Source organism: Schistosoma mansoni, chromosome W (genome assembly GCF_000237925.1).
Source record: "Schistosoma mansoni strain Puerto Rico chromosome W, complete genome".
Taxonomy (NCBI): domain Eukaryota; kingdom Metazoa; phylum Platyhelminthes; class Trematoda; order Strigeidida; family Schistosomatidae; genus Schistosoma; species Schistosoma mansoni.
Window position 1 is genome coordinate 27198086 of NC_031502.1, and position 18690 is coordinate 27216775.

The 18690-nt window shown below is 32.2% G+C and overlaps 1 protein-coding gene across 1 annotated transcript in view; it reads right to left on the bottom strand.

The window, feature by feature from the left end:
- Positions 1 to 3063: 3063 nt before the first annotated feature.
- Positions 3064 to 18690, bottom strand: part of Smp_094500 (putative choline dehydrogenase) — a gene marked incomplete at its 5' end in the record, with an annotated part of 26302 nt that continues 10675 nt past the window's right edge. The window contains 7 exons of the mRNA XM_018789188.1: positions 3064 to 4055; positions 6982 to 7206; positions 8554 to 8742; positions 9650 to 9841; positions 11199 to 11395; positions 12170 to 12333; positions 17403 to 17695. Coding sequence (XP_018654656.1) covers positions 3420 to 4055; positions 6982 to 7206; positions 8554 to 8742; positions 9650 to 9841; positions 11199 to 11395; positions 12170 to 12333; positions 17403 to 17695 — 1896 coding nt within the window. The 3' untranslated portion in view covers positions 3064 to 3419. The remainder of the gene's footprint in view (positions 4056 to 6981; positions 7207 to 8553; positions 8743 to 9649; positions 9842 to 11198; positions 11396 to 12169; positions 12334 to 17402; positions 17696 to 18690) is intronic.

Genomic DNA, 18690 nt, shown 5'->3' on the forward strand with positions numbered 1-18690 from the left:
TCTAAAAGCTCCCACTATGCTTCCAGAATTCGTCTTTTACGTTCAACAGAAGCTATAAGAATACATATAAATAAACTTAATCATTATGAACAGGTATTTGTTCAGCCTCACTATTAATCCAGCCGTTCTAAATAAATACGCCTACTCTCCTTAAATTATTCTGTTTTTTGAATTTCAAATTCTAGTCTTGTTCTTGAGAAATTCGTTTCACTAATTTGACTCGTTTTCTTTGTATTATGTTTTTTAAAGAGCACGAAACAGATATATCCAACTGCTTAATTTTAATCTTAAACATTTCCTATTTATATTCTTACGTAAATAGTTCCAGTAATTAACCAATTACATAATTTCGTTTTATTTTTAATTTTGAATCCGTTGAGTTACTAACTAATTAATTCACCATCATTTATTTGTTACTTATTTCACACTTAATTACAAAACCTATATATTAATCTAGAGCCATGACGTCAAACCAATTGGGAAATATTTCTTCTCTTAACATCTATTTTTAAAGGAAATGCTAATTCTTACAAGATCTGTCAAATCGATCTACAGGAGATGTTGAGTTTATAAATAAAATAAACCAGTATAGCAACTCCATTTTCACTCTGTTTCGCCATCAAATGCATGATAAACACTAATTTTAGCGTTCCTAAACCAAACGTTCTTAGAGCTATTTTGAATGATCTCTGAAACACCGTTATGTTAGGTCTTTTCCCCTAAATTGTAGGCGTATAAATCTCTAGTTATGATTTAGAGATCTAATGTGTCTTCTCATGATTTTTATGAAGAATTACTAGTTTATAAGCACTGCAGGTTATCTGTTTTTCGTCAGGGTATTATGTAGCACATTTGGTTTCTCTTCAGCAGTATAGATAATCTTTAAGTTGAGAGAAATTACAGTATGGACGCCGATTTACAGGAGTGGTCAGGTTAGTGTTAAGAAAAGTTCATAATGAAATCTAAAAGTGCATTATTTGAAAAGATATGGTTCATACACGGTTTCGACTGAGAATTTTTCAGAGCAGTCGCTAACCTTGAGCTTGTGATAAGTGAAATTCATATTCAGAGACAAAAAAAATTTTAAAGTCTAGAGTTATTAACTGAATACATACTATATCAGTTATAAACCTAGAAATCTCAGAGCTTTCATTCATAAGTAAGACTTGAAAAACATAGGTACACAAAAACGCTGCTCAACAACATCATGTTCGTTTTAAAATGGCAAACGTCACATTGTTACCATTGAAAGTAAACCACTAGTGTTTGACTAGGTTCTTCAAATTAATCTTGTGTTAGTTGTCAAGTGGTGATCATTGTTACTGTTCAGCTTTTTGATTTCTTCCGAAACTGTCCAATAGACTTGACTTCTTGAGGCGGACTGATTTCAATGAAGTAACAATTTATACTGGTAATGTAATATTATAATAACTAATCTTCATGACAGAAATTATAAGTAAATCTTGGTTACATTATAAAAATACCTATCCCACCGTAATCTTAGGATGAAAACACAAATGAAAGCCTTTTCTTGTTCCTTAAAAGTATGATTATCTGGATAAATTAGCATAATATTAGTTGTAGAAGACTGGCCAAGTCATACTTTACTTTTAAAAAATATTATTGAAGATAGTAGGGGTTATTGAAATATGTTCTCAATTTTGACTACATATACCTAGTACTTATTAGTTATACTATTGGTCAGGCAACTTCTGTTTAACACAATAACAAGAAATGCCATTATTCATGGATTTCAGTAGTGCCTATCCTACCTGAGACGGAATCGTAAGGAAAGTTTGATGATTATTCACTAAACATTGTCATACACTGAACATATATTTCAGTTTATGATATATTCTCCCGAATGGTAATGGTTAAAAGTAATTTATTTCTGACACAGTGCTGGACTAGGAATATCTATGAAAATTCAATATCCAATTTATGCTGATAAAACCTGTCTGGTGACAGTAAATATCTAGGAGGAAGTGATCTAAAACTAATTGTTTAGAGAAAGTATGTGTTAATCTTTCGGAGCTTCTAGCTAGAAACCGGTTTCCTCCTATACAATAATCAAACCTTGATGTACTTTACTATCAATCATAACATAATTTCTATTGGAACATGAAAACAATTCTCATCAGAGCTCACTTAATTTAGGCGATCTTGAATTACATTTCAAAAGAAGGATTAGAATTAAGACTGATGTCAAAGTATATTGAAGAAATATTGATACTTTTGGTATTAAAAAAATATCATCCATCACTTTATATCGTTAGGTGCCATTAGGTTAGTGCTTCTATTTGATTCATCTTCAGTAAGTACTAAATTCTGTAGTAATGATTAATATATCCATTCACTTAGCTTCATAAGATGCGTAGATATTTGCCAAAACTCGATTTGATTATTGACGTAAACCTATTAATGTTATGAGTATTTATTTATTTATTTAAACACATAAATATTGGTACAAAGGGGCACCAGATACATATGCGCCTCACAAATCTCATTTAATTTGAGTGAGGGCTTTGATACTGCCCAGGTGCCCAAACTGAAGCAGATGGTTTTCTTAGGGAGCTACACCTCGAGCCTTTGACCTAAAGATCCGATCCACAAGGCAGTGGAGCATCGTAAGGAGATGCAGTCTCATAGTAGCCGGTGACCAACAATTGATTCATATGCCATTTGTTCCCTCAGGATAATGAAGCCCGTGTGCACCATCGGTTTGGAATCAGGGTTTTCCAACTTCCCCAGGTGGACTTACCGTGTCCACCAACCCGGTTAAAGCTCCAGGCTTTCGCTTTTCGTCCTCTCAATTTCGTAAACGACAGTAATGCAACGAGAAGGCAGTGAGTAGGACTTCCGTGGCAGAGGCTATATACGCGTGGCCATGGGATAGCATTTGGAGAGGGAGAGCGTACCCTCCCCACTCTCGGCCGTATCAGGGCATTTGGGGGCAATGTTATGAGTACTAATGTAAGAAAAGGTTTTTCATGCAAATCTCTTTATGGCAAATCTGGAAGTTTCAAGTTAGAGTTTTATTCGTGGAAAATAAAATACTTAATTAAATCATCACTTTATTTATTACCATTTTACTGTATGAAATTGAAATAATCATAAAAACTGTTATTAATTTAAGCAAACAAGACAAGAAAAGTATTAAAAAAAGCACGGAGATTTGGAAAAATCTAATTCAATAGAATTTCTTGTAATTTTATAATAAGCACTTTCAATATGCCAATGTAATTTTAAAAAGTACTGATATCAAGAGTTTTAGAAGTCTTTGACAAAATAGAAAGAAAGAAATACAAGTAAGGCATTTATTTGAAAGAAACTATTTTGGGAGTGTGATAAAGTATGCCCAAAACTAGGGAGTTAATATACTGAATAGATTTACTCAATTTTTTTTGTCTTCACCTTAGTTAAATCAAATGATGAGATACAAGTGGAATACCATCACGTTGTTTATCAGGATGTTGTGGTTTCCAGTAAGAGAGATTTAAATCGGCTGGCAAAACAACTGACACTCCATCTCGAGAACTGACAATAATGTCTGCAGCTTTTTCAGCCATCATAATGACAGGTGCATTTAAATTACCTGAAACAATTGATGGCATTATACTTGCATCAACAATACGAAGATTGTCGATACCCCATACTTTACAGTCTGACTGCGTAACTGCTGCTCCTATTCTTCCATTACCCAAATAACCACTATGTATCTCATCATCACTTCCGGCTTTACGACCATCAGGATTTTTACCCATACGGCAAGTGCAAGAAGGATGGTATGCGCTATCACCAAAAGAACGTACAAATTCATCCAGTTGCGAGTCTGATATTTTATCCTCACCTGGAGCTAGTTCTTTGCCTGCAAATTCTTTCGCTAATGCAGGCTGAGCAAATATTTCGCGTGACAAACGAATGGCCGCTCTCATTTCAGCTCGATCAGTTTCACAGGCTAAGTAATTTGGGTCTATCTTTGGAGCAAAACCTAGACTTGCGGGTGACAGTAAAATTTGGCCACGACTTCTTGACCTCATTGGTCCAACATGCACCTACATAATGTTATCAATGTTGATCAGAAATACTACATTAATTTGTTTGATAAAGTTCCAGTTACAGAAATGTGTAAACTACTCAATTATATTTTAAAATTTTATATTTACTTTTAGTTTATTATTCATTTCTGTTTATCAACTTTAAAGTTAGGTTTTATAAAGTATGCTTTAGTTTTCAAACCGGACAGTTATGTACAGTATCAAGTCAAGTTATTATTTTGGTTGTTTAACATCATTTGTTCTACCCACTTTTAATCTAACTGAAAACCTAATTTACGACGGAAATGAAGTAAGCTCATTATTTTATTTAGTATAAACTATCTACCACGAATACAGCAAGCAAAATGAAGCTATCAAATACATTATGTGACTAAGCATAACCAGAATACATCATTAGAAAAAGGAAGCAATAAATGTAAAAGTATAGACTTAGTTGAATCTAAAATAAAAGTGAATGAACCACAGATGTCACTGTGTCTGAATGCTAAACAACAAGAAAGCTCGAGAAAGGTCAATTGATAGACACAAACTTTCAAAAACCACAATAATGGATTACTAAGACCAAGAGGAAATAACAGAATCAAAGGCTGAACTATGTGATATGACACAACAAGTGAAAGTTGGAGGATGATACGTTGTTCAAGGCTAACAAATGAAAAATGAATGAACTCGTATTACAGTAATGAATTTCAAACGACAATAACTAAAAACTCCAAACAGAGATTATTATTACGTTGTTGAGTAATATCACCATTTAATTAACACAATTTTCAGAAATTGTTTAGTAGAGTTTAATAGACAAATATACCCTGACTTTATTACTATTTATTTTCTCACAATCTGTATACTTGACCACTAAAAACAGAATGAACGTATGGTATTTTCTTAAAAACGGCAAACAAGATGGATATTTCACCACACTATTTCAGTAATCTTGTAAGGTCACCTAGAAAACCCCAAGGATTATATAGGTTTGAAGAGACTGACAATGACCAATCTAGTTTTTTTTCTTCTTCTTCTCTGTTTCTGTAATTATATTCTAGTCACACTTAAACACTGGTTATTACTAACGTGAAGCTTTTACTCTGAACTAACTGTACGTAAGATGCTTGTGTCGATTTCTATCAAAAGGTGGAACATGACAATACAAAGATTAGATTTATTACTTTTAAAGTAGTCCTAAAGATGGCCTGTTAATATATAGGGAACAGTACATTTTTAATGGATCGCATTGATCCATGTATAGTTTTCCATTTACATGTACACAATTTAGCTAAAAGAAATCAAATTTATATTTTTTTATTTTTATGAGTAACCGTACATTTCTAGAACAACAATACCTTCCCAACTGTACATGGAGTCACCTTAATTCTTTTGACTGCCTATTTTTTTCTTATTGTCATGCTCACTTTCATAATAATTGACTATTGATCAACCTGTGAATCCTCTGAAGTCGGTGCTTTTTGGAACGTAGTTAGAAATATATTATCTTCATCCTATTTGATGCGTTTATTTTAAACGACTAAAATTTAAATCCTTTGCATAATAAATAAAATTACAATCAAACGTTATTCTGGTAAATTCACTGTTCAAATGGGCATTTACTCCCAAAAAAATAATGAACACTCAAAACAGACAGAAACTTCTAAAAAATAGTGGCAAATGCTTATACATAACTCTATCAAAGATTTATAACTTTCAACCAAATCGCCCATGAAGGTGTTGGATTGGAACATCATGAGAAATAACTGATCTTCCAGTTAATATTTTATTGATTTTTACCTACATCTCAGTGAAAGGCTATCTCAGAGCTAAACACTTATGAGTACAAAATAGTGATATTGTTTGACAATACCTGTTATGATGATGGCCACTTCATGTTGAAAATGAAATAGCTTATACTGGCTTAAAATTGTGACAAGATCTGAGATTGAACTAACTCTTTAATTAACTTTGTATAAAATTATGAAAAATATCAACAGAGAACAACCGTTCAACGTTCACGTTCATCAAGGTTCGTCTTTGAATCGATGCAAAATCCCAAATATACTTTTTCCCTTACATAATTCTATCACAAAAGGCCTGAGGATCTAAAAAATTCTTACTGAAATAAACGAAGTTTATCAACCACTAAAATCAAATAAATCAAGGAAAGACCATTGTTCAATAGACTAAGTATAACAGACGACAAGATTCTTCTCAAATACATCGCATCGGAACCGTAAAATATCAGGAGCAATCTAAAAATTTAGTACATTGTAGTATCGGTTGTTATGTTAAGCCCATATACTTTATTCTAGCTACTGGCCAAGCTAATTCACCCATACATTATGAGTCATATTTTGATCTTGTTAATTATTCGCTTATTAACCTTGACTATATTTTTATACGAGCGTATATGTGTACCCTTCGTATCTTATTCATCATATGTCTGTCATTCATTTTTGTCTGATTATAAATATTGAGTAATACTTGCTCATAGCGAGTTGGCTTCCCAGCCATCTACACTGCATGTCATTTCCGCCTCGTTCGCTTCCTTCGCTTATTCGCCTGTTCACTCGATCGTCATTATTCGCTCAGGTGTTGTTAGCTTTTTGACCTGAGTTATTCGACAATAAACTGTAGTTGCTGCTATCCTTCGTCTTCTGATTTTACGCACCGTTAAGTTGAGGATTATAACGGTTATCGAAGTAAACGGTTAACGAATCGCGGCACTACAACATATCATTCCTCCCATATGTTATACTAGCTTCGATTTAATTTAGATATATACCAATAATCGCTCAGTTTTGTGACCAAGCCTTACTTTTTCAATTCATTTAAAATGATGTCATATGCATTACTTATCGGAACTTTTTATTTTAATCCTGTTCATAAGACAGCTATCGGCTAAGAGATCAAAATAGGAGCATGAGATCCTTACCTGAAATGCATGCTGATCACCCATTTTACGTCCATGATCATGTATTGTTGATGGGAGAAAATGAAACTGAATGTTAGGGTGAGGAATACTTGCATCTGTTCTTATAAAACCACCACTTTCTAAATGAGTTGTCGCCGCCCAGCCCCGACGGAATAATATCCATTTCAAACCGATCCCAATCATAATATGTGGATATTTCCATTGAGCTTTGTAAAGCGTTATTGGCTGCGCAAAAAAATAGAAACTGTTAACGAGAAATTCAGAGCTTGTTTTGTGAAAAGTTGTTTATTTACTACGCTATCCAAATGTAAACAAAGAAATACCATATTTTCCTAATTAGTTTTAAATTATTTTCTTTACGGCAGAACACAACACGTTTTGACGTCAATAGCGAACCAGTATGCAGTTTTCATTATGCATCGGTAATGAACAATAAACCCTTAATTCTAGAGTTTCCATATTTCACTTTCTCTAAATACCTACAAAATGCATTCGTTTACTAATCTCATAAGAAATCCAATACCAATTTGCCATTCATTACAAAATAAAGTATACAATTATTCTGATATTCAAGCTACATCTTAAATGACGCATAAGGTACAGGGAAAAAGTTTATACAAAAACTGGTACAAATATTCAATAGAATAATAAAAATATTTGAATGAATATGAAACATCATTTGAATATACGTGTGAAAAATGTACTCGGTTGTAAGTGATAAAAGAATAAGAAAAGTCAATCCTTCAAAACCCCAGTATACTTTATTAATTTATACTTCACAAACGAATGGTTAGCCCAACCAACTAGGTTAAACTTTCCTGACTGTGTGCCAATTAGGGTAAGCTCCCTTCCATCTGGACTATTTCAGAAATCTCTGAGGGATGAGAGAAAGCAACGTTGGTATAACAGTGAAAATGTCTTACTTGGATTTCTGGATTTGGAATTGATTATATCCTTGTATATTACTTTGTCACGTTATGATATCTTGAAAATTAAAGTTGTCAGAGCAAAACTGTTTTCACGACACGACTTTTAGAACAACTTAAACATGCTATTGTCTAACAGGCTGCAATAACATTTGGAAATGACTAAATATCTATCATATTTATGGTTTTTTTCTATCTCCCATACAACACAATGTGATATGGTTTTCTCGCATGTATAGTGAAGTATGTTATGCTGCTGGCTAATGCCTAATGATTAGGTAAATTTGAAAATCCGACGAGGAAGAAATAAGACTCATGATAACAATCTTCTGTTACTCGGAGCGATTCGTTTTACCTATTAAAATTCAAGTTAATTAATTACAAATCAAATAAAATATTTCTGTTACATTTCACCATTTTCCTTCATAAATTACAGACAAAAAGTTCACGACAGCCAAATATGCTTAAATGTTTATATCAGTCACCGGATTACGTGAGTTATGAACACAAATGAATACCTGTGTTTTCATGAAATTGTGAGCATCAAAAGAAATGGTTATTAATAAATCTTGATTATTATTATAAGCCTATTTTCAATGATATACACCATCTGAATAAACAACTTAATTAAGTTGTCATTAAATACCTTTTTACAAGCCTGTTGTACGTATAATTCTAAATGATCTTGTAAATTTTGTCCGACACCAGGTAAATGATGCCAAGCATCTATTCCAATTGAGCGTAAATAATCTACATCACCAATCCCCGATAACATTAGTAAGTGTGGTGAGTTTATAGCTCCTCCTGATAAGATCACTTCAGATTCTGCTCTAGCCTTTTAAGTTCGCAAAAATAAAAAAACACGAAACCCGCGTGTTTTTTAATTAGAATAAACGAGAATTTAGGATTAACTGAAAGATGAAACCAGTATGCTTAGGCAAACAATTAACTAACTGAGGGTTGAAACAGTACAAAAAAATTAATTAACCATTTTAGACTGCCTACAGTACCCACCAACATTTATACTTCATATTTTCATATACTGTGAGAACTCCGATACCGGGTAGAGCTACTATGTGCTACACATCGAGATCTATTATGATTTATTCTTATCAATAACATTTTAAGTGGTAAATGCTTGTATTTTAAAAACTAAATCCCTTCTTAGGGCATCAAACTGAATCACTTTAATGGTTAAAGCCAGTTAACCACAATATAATTCCTGACTAAAGGATAATTGCAAAAGCAAAAAACATACTGAATTTTCAAACTTACGTTGTAGATATGATATAATTTTCACTCAGACTAGATGAAGAATTTCTGAGGTTGTGTAACATAAATAAACAGATAAAAAATCTGTCATACTTCAAAAGGATTAGTAGGCGAGAAGCAGCAAATGTAAACTAAGCATATCTATGAACTTACAAAAATAGTTTATAAATGTTGTACAACACAAATAAACGCTAGCCCATTGGAGAAGGAAATCAACAATACAAGAAAATTGAAGTGATAAAACAACTTGTTGATTATAAATCTTTAGATCTTAAGTGACAATATTTAGAACTATAAACGGGCTTCATAGATAGAATGACACTAAAGTGCTTACATATCTGTAAATTTATTATCATTTTTTAATTCTATTGTATTACAGCTGATCCTATAGGAGTAGAGAATTATCGACCACTATAAAAAGTAAACGAACATTAATAATTCATACTAAACTTTTAAGAAGACATCCTTACCACATGAACTTGGCTGTTTTTGCTGTATTTTACACCAACCGCCCTTTTACCTTCGAAGAGTATTTGCGTGACTAATGCATTTGTTTCAACAGTTAAGTTAGAACTAGACTTCATAGCTGGATGTAAATAAGCTCTGGAAGCTGAACACCTTTCACCGTTTTTAATCGTCATATCAAAGTAGCCCACGCCCTCCTTAAAAATTGTTACGTCGAAATCCATTTATAAGCATACAAATATAAAAACAAATTACGTTACAGACCTTAATAAATATAAACGAGTATAAATATTTGTATATGTACCACTAAGCAGTTAAATTTTCGTCACCAAGTGTCAAATTTCTTAAAAGTGATTGAAGTCAAAATTGCCACCTTTATGTTTATTATCATTTATGTCCTGTGATAAAACTCCGCAGTTATCTAGATACATTTAACCGATATACTTTAATTCTGAAGTTACATAAAAACAAAATTTTATGACCCATACGAAAGCTATATTCGAACTTATATTCGGATTTCATTTTAAGCAAATGATTGAGTGGCACACTGTAGTATTAATATGTTTGTTTATTATTGACTTACGTGGTTTGAATCCTAAGTAAATCGCTCATTTTTCAACATTCAAAAAAATCAAAATTACTGACTTTTTTTGTATCCTGAGTTCACAAATTAATCTAAAACTTAGAATGCTACTAAATAATATAATAGTAGTTTGGCTATTAGTACAAATTATTAGTTACGTGGACTAATACACTGTTATATTTAAAATGATTCCGAGTTAACATCCTGCAATATTTTGAAGCTGATTTGACCATAAACACGTTTATGCTGTACTTTCTAGTTATCATGAGCAGGGATGGAAAAATTTTCAAAATAACATTTATTTTTATCTTATTCTATGAAAGACTTTCCACTGCTATTCCCATGAACAATAAGCTTTTGGATAAAACTCAGAAAGATTTCTGATTCTATTTTAAGATGGATCCAATGAACAAATTGATCTACCTGACCATAAAATAAATTAAGGGATTATTCAGTGATGTTAACCAAAATAAAAGGTTGACGTTGTTACCATTTTTGACTGCTATTTGCTAGAAGGACAATGAAAGATACGGATCACTGAACAACTTTCTATTCCCAATTAAGCGAACCACCAACAGTGTCCCTGGACATTATCAAACATAGAACCATTTAGTCCCGAAGTAAGCATGGTAACTTCAGATCACTAGATCGGGACCCAGTGGTTCACATTTCTAACGTTTATTCGGTCTTCGATCTCTCAAGATTAATATCCAATACCAAAGTATGGATGAATCCCATGATTCGTTGCCTTTTATTAGAACTCAGGTTGCTCTTCACAAAGTTAGCCACCCATGAGCGTTGAATTCATGAATGACTCTCGAGCTAATTATGGTATGTAATGAAAATAACTTCGAATAGATCAAGCTTCAAAGAGCCTTAATAACCAAAAGCATAACATTATCATTATGCCTCAAAAGTCATAGTAATTAATTGACAAAAGTTTGATATATATGTCAAAACATTAGTCTTACTTGTTGATACCCATTCACATCATCAGTAAACGGATATCCAGCCTGTTTACCTGCTTCAATCCAAGCTGAATGTAATGGATGATTAGTTTTAGCTCTCGATACATATAATGGACCATTCGAACCTCTATATTGATTCCCATTGAGTTCATGAGTTTGAGCTTTGCGAAAATATGGCAAGCAGTTTGCATAATTCCAACCTATATAAGGAAGATTTTCGTCAATAAAAGATTATTAATGTGACATTTTTTCAGTACAAAGGTCCTTGTTGTCAATCTTCAAACGTTTGGAGAAAAGCCTACATCATCAGGCAGGAAAACAGTGAACACCTAGAATCTCCGTTCACTTATGTAATTTTGTACTTGTATAAAGTGTGGCTTAGATCTGATACCAAATCAATTTTCTCTGCTCATACATAATACACTACCATTCAATAGGTGAATACAGTACGCCCCCTGAAATACATATTTCTCATTCTTTTACTTTGATTCAAAGACAATGTTTCACATATTCACTGTAAGCTACTATCAAATAGTGAAGAACATACAACGTAGATGCAAAAAATACGAAATCTATGTAACTAATGCGTAGTTAATCACTTTGTCAAGTGCCAAGATCCGCCAAATACAGCCTAAACTTATGTCGGTATTCTGCTAGTGGAACTGGATTTATTGAAATATATATATCTTTCCCAACTTCATTCATCTGATGTTAGATTTAATGTCAAAACTGGCAAATTCTATTATCTTCTTCACAGTAAAACGACTGGTTTTCCAACCGTTTAGGTAAATCGTGTATAACAATCTGGTAGTTGTAAAAGATACAAAGCACAATGTTAAAATTTTTAACCTTAGGTTCAAAGAGAATTTGACTTAAACGATAAACAGAGTAACTGATCGAAATATTTTTATAAATTGAATCCAATAACAATTTTTCATTAGAATATTAATTTTACAAAAGTATTGTTTAATTACCGTCAGCACCCTCCGATTCCCACCTATCATAATCTAACGGATTACCTCGAATATAGACCATGGCATTTAGAGAAGAACTTCCACCAAGAACACGACCTCGAGGCCAATACATAGTACGATCATTCATATGTCTTTGAGGAACAGTGTGATAATACCAATTGTATCTATTAATAATATCGTATGAGAAAAATCCATGGACACAATTAAATCATTAAACAAGCATCATAGTATAACTTTCCGGGAGTGAAAGCAACTAACAACAATAAAACACCACAGAAACACCTATTTTTCAAAAACTGGGCATTGATGATGATGTATTTACAAGGATACAGAGAAAATTTGGTCATTAAATTATTTACAGTGTATTAAGCTGTATGTTTTATAAGGGTGCTAACTGATAATAACATGCACTGTTAATCATGATAAGATGTGAACCTTTAATTTTTCTGTAACTTTCTAGGCTATGCTATAGAAGCTGACTAATATTGGTCGTTAACTGATAGTTTATGCTTAAACTTCGTTTTATTGTTCGTGGAACTCAAGTAAGATGTAGAACCGTAAGTAGTTAAAGCGAATTAAAGTGTGGGTTTCGTTCATCGATGGACATCAGAGTTTGTCTAACAAAGCGCTAGGTCAATTATATTTATCCTGGTGGTTCAAGTCTTGATATGGACACAGATGTCTCCTATAATGGTATTGACGTGACAGTGCAAATAGTCTGACTAGTCATATCTCTTTGACTTTTCACAAGACAAAGAAATTATCTGGAATCCAAAGAATTGTCTTTCTCTAAAAATTAGTAATCATATCTTTAAAAACCCGATTCTTTCTCTATATAATGCATCGTGCAGACGCAAAACTTTATACAATGAACTCAAAAGTTTTGAGCACTATTCGTTGTAAAATTCCTGTTTTCAAACAATATCTGCCTATAGTATTTAAATTTGAATGGTTTTTTGACCATTTTTCTTTTCTGCTTGAGCATTTTACAATACTTACTCGGTTAACGGTATGTTTGTACGCAACTCTAGTAGCCGATGCAGAGAATATTCTTAAATCACACATACACTGAACCGATTTTACCACACAATTTGTATACGGACCCTATCATTGTGAATAAAGATCATGTATTTTCATCTCCTGACAACGAATAACTACAATAAATCTTGGTATTATTTTTCTCTGATTACTATGGTCTATAGCTTGTAAGCCCTCATCGTTTCTGAACTTGCACGTAGAGCATTATATATATATATATATATATATATATATATATATATATATGCATGAAATTTTTCATATTGTCAATGCTATACAACATATTGACATAATAGCTTTACGCTTTATTACTATTTTATTTTTCAGCACTTTGTTGGAGTTATTATGGAATAAATTCTGCTTAAACGTGATGTTTTAAAACTACTTACTGCAGAAATTGCTCAATCAACTTTCAGGAATATTGCAATTTGCTTGCTTGATTTATATTAGGTTTTAATGTTTCATATTCTAACGACAGTATCTAAACCATCCATGTGGATCACTTCTAGCTGTCAAGATGAAACGATACAACTATCCAAACATCCTCATAATCATTCAGCTGTATTAATGAAACTATATTTATGGTACTGTAATAAACGAACACTCAGGTCCGACACTTAGTGCACTAGATAGAAAATTACAGAGTCCTTTCATCAAATGTGAAAACCATGCATTCAATACTTCAGTTGAAAATTCTCCATCAACTCTCTGGAAGTTTATCATTTTTCCATTGCCATAACAATTACTCTCTGTTCTCATTCACTTCGATCCGATCTTCCTAACCTTCTGCTGCCAGGCATCCCACTTTTGATCGGTCCTATATGCTACTTACATCGACAGATATAAGTAACATACACCACAGTATGAGCTGATTTTCTTTTAATAAAGCGATTTTAATGGTTGTATCTACGATAACCACAACAAGGAATAAAAACAGAGATTGCTTCTTGTTTGGCTTAGGCATCTGGTAACCAGAGTAACGTTTTGATTAACTATAATTCAACAAACCTGACTTATGTACTTTTGTTAGTGTAAAGGGATTTATGGAAATCATAGAATTTTCACAGTTTAGATCACGAACTGACTTTAGCTAGACCGCTAATGAAAACCTGGAAGCACTAGACGACTGTTTCTTCTTTTCATGGAACTTCTCAGAAGCGCACATCCACTACTCGGCACCTTGAAATCAGATCCAGGGTCTGTGGTCTGGCTTAATCTTTAGAATTTTACTTACAAAAGTAGTGACCAAAGGGAGATCTTTTTTATTAAGGTATTTTTAAATCACACTCTGGTTATTAAAAATTGGTTGCAATAAACTGTTTTGGTATTTATATACACTTTTTATCTGAATGGTTTATTCATCGCTAGCTCCTGTATTAATTCGTATGTAAATTTTCTGCCCACAGTATTCTCCAGTAGCTCAGAAGCTCTGATAGGTTTAGCCCATTTTTTTTTGGAAAAATGGTTAAATATTTGAAATACTATCACATGCAAATATAGGTGTATAGACTACTTAACTGACATTTATAAATTTTATCATAACCATAGCCAATGATACTTTTGTGTCGATTATGTACTTTAAACTGATATGTATTTTGTATATAACAGGGTTGTTTGAATCATTAGCGAACTGTCAAGCACATAGATTGTTATGTGAAAAAAATAACGACAAATGGATATGTATATAAATACACCAATGACTGATGTACGTCATTAGTATTACCATAATCGCTACGAAAATTATGTAAAACATTCAGCCTATTACGTGATTTCTGTTCAGAGTATGAACGTGATTCCGTTCAATAATGATTAAATTCTCAAACATGCTTTGTGTGAGGTTGGTGACAAATAATTACCTTTGAGTGTTTATAATAATACTATTATTATCATGATTATCAGACTGTATAATCAACACTATAGTTAAAATGAACTGAATATATTCCTAATAACATACTTTATATTATAAATAGACAATATACAAATCACTATCCAATTTTTCTATCACGTCATAAATTCTAGCAAAAAACTAGACTATCGGAACAATGCCACTTGTTTAAAACATATTTTTAGTGACATTAGCCAGTTCCTTTCATAAATTATTCAGTTGGTGTAATTAAAATCTTGATACAGACTCTCCGAATATATGTAGGACGCGGAAAGTATACGGCATAATGAGTTCAATACTTTTCACCTTGATAACATACTGACAGAAGGTAAACGATAAAACAAAATGATAATTTATTTATCAAAATCTGATTTTATTTACTTTCAAAGTCGACATCATATATCCATATAAAAGGCTGATTGATTATCTGAAGCAACAAAATAGTATATAAATACCGTAGCGGAAATAAAGTTTCAGACACGTAAATAAGAGGTTACTGGAGTGAGTCTTATTTTAAGGTAAGATACTTTGAACTTAAGTCATTGTTTGTGTATGAACAAGAAGATCTGTCAAAAGGTCTGATAACTGCATAGTTAGGTAATTTTTGATTGAAGTGAGAGTAGTTATCAGAGTAGCTTGTGTGATGTAACCCTATCAGTTTCTTACTCGGTGATCACATAATAATTAAACAGAACAATCACAATTTGTTGATTTATTCAATCCAATTGATCAAAATCGGAACGTGATCTCTAATCTGTTTCAGATCTTATCACTCAGTTAACCGATTTATTAAATTATTCGGTCTGTGTGTCTTACATTGACTTGAATTATATCAGCATATCCCTGTGATCGCATCTAAGTGTATAACCTATAGTTTGTGTCTTTAGGTTAAATATATGGTGAATAGCACTCTCCACGTCCTTAAAAATGTAAAATTGCTATTTAAAAAATGAGAACGACGAATAACTCTGATAATTCATTTGATCAGGCTGACAAAAGTTATACCAACTACCAAGAGGTAGAATTTCGGCATTTTTTACGGAGAACTGTAGCTATTTAATTTAATTACTTTAGTAGTTCTAACTCGCACATCCGAAAATACCATTGTAGATACTACGATTAATTAGGTATCATTCGACTTCATGCCTATGTTCAAGACTAGTAACGAGTTTTTATGCCAAATTAAAATATGACTTAAAATTAAGGATAAGAATATAAACTATAAAAGTACAGTAATAAAGTAAAACTGATCATGGCGATTTTTTTGGAAACGATGATAATTAACCCCTTTTAAACATTCCAGTTGATAGAATTAAAGTTATGCATCATACTTTTAGTATGAATGTGCAGTACATTTACCTGATGAATTATTCGTTAATGTTTTCTTCCGCAGTGATATAATGCACTATTTCATAATAATGTCTTAAGATATGTATCTCTAAATGTAGACAAAGTAAACGGGATAACTGCGTAAGCGATTAATTTAAAGTATGGAAACGTCAAGTACTATCCATAAATTATTTTTGATTCAAATTTCAAAAGTGTAAAATAAATAAGTTAGTGTATCCGTTGCACTATGTGTCACATTTAAATAATAGAATATAGCTTCTAGATAGCTACTATAATAATAACAAAAGATAGCTAACATATCGATTTGTGCTTATCTCATCATTACTAACAAAAAATAAATAAATGTTTTTCACCACTTAACGACTAATGACTGATATTTTCAAATACATCATGGAAAGAGATCACTTCATCATTCTTACTGATATGTACAAATAGAAAACTGAAACCAATGGTTATATTTCTAATTATAATAATTCCCAGACCCGCTGTTTTACAGTCTAACATACTTCCCCACTATTTATTATGCAAATTAGAAATATTAAAGTTTCCCCGAACCATAATGAAAATCTAAGCCTTTGAGTCAAAGATTCCACCAAACTTCAGACAAAACGTTTTATGAAATAGCTATCAAAGATTACTTCATTTAAGTTACTGACAAAAACTAAATTTTATTTAGGACTTTGGTGCAATCAAAGTATCTATAAAAACCACTTGTGGTTATCTCTTGATAACATAATGAATCAGCAGTTCAAACCAGTTTAGTTTCTATGCAGAAGTAATCTGAATTGTGAAAATTTCTTCATTAAATAGTTTATAATATTTGGATATACCTTTTGAACTTGAAAGCAACTCAGTTCAAACATTGTAAACAAATGAATAAAATGCTTTATAAACAATTCAAGCATTACAAAACTTGTTTTTCATCGGAAACTGACAAAATGAACTAACAAAATGGCTTACTTATCGTGATAAAGATTGTACATAAGAGCAGCTGGCATCTTAATTGTCCATCGGGAAATTCCAACATCTGTAGGACCAGCTTCCAGAACCAGAACTTTACTAGAATTTTTTGTTTTAGGGTGTGGTAAACTTAAACGATTGGCCAAAACACATCCAGCTGAACCAGCTCCAATTATAATGTACTCATATGAATTCCTAAAGTCATCGGATTTTACTATCGGTATTTTATGATTAGTTACGCTACATGATGTCTTAAACAGACGTTTTGTGATATGTTTATGATAATATTGGTGCTTTATAAGTTCATAATATTTTAGATAACATCCTTGCTCCAGAACTGAGTTTACGTAATTCATGAAGAACAAAAACAATTATCTACAGTCAAGAAAACAGAAAGGATACTCTTATTAGATTTATTTGTCAGCTGGGAAGAATAAGCATTTTTCCACTGAGTAGTTAAATCTATTTGTTCTAACAAAGTTCTGTGAAAGATTTTTGAGTATAATTAAATAATATGAGATAAAGTTTTATTTATGTCTATTCTTATTTTCCACTATTTGTAATTGTCTGTTGGTTTTAACAAAGGGAATATAAAGAACTAGTCAATAAAAATTCATAGGGGTAAATTCTTAGTTAGCCTAATGTTTAACACTAATTATCTCATATCCCTGTTATTGAACTTATGTATCGTAATTAATGTTTAGCCAGTGTTTTCATTAATTTGCCACAACAGTTTAATATTGCAGTATATGTTCTTCTGGTGTTAGATGTTTACAAGAAATTTTAGTGGATATCGGATGTTGCTTTCATGTTCGTCAATATTCTCAAGGGTGAGGCTACCTGTTTCTGTCATCTAGATATTTCAACAACTTATCTAATTTTGTTTGTTTTAATACATCATTATGGTTATTAATCGCACAACCTAATCCAGGTGCATTTCTGAAGTGTACAACCTTTCGCTGTAAAGGTTACAAAGGGCCTAATCAGAAATATCGTGGTTGCTGACAATATGCAGCGAAAAGAATGTACATTATTCAGATGTCGATTGACCGGACTGCTAACTTCCAACTGGCGATCACTCAATACTTATCGTCAGGATCGACGAAGGAGTAAGAAACGGAGATTTGTTGAAATACTTTGTGCTGAGAATCCTATATTGTACCAAAAATATAATATTGAATAAAGATAATAATAATAAAACAAGGAAATAAAAGTCTACACCCTTTTTGGATGTAAGCTGCTTCAGCCTCAGTAGATAGATACATACTAGGGATATTAACCGGTTGTC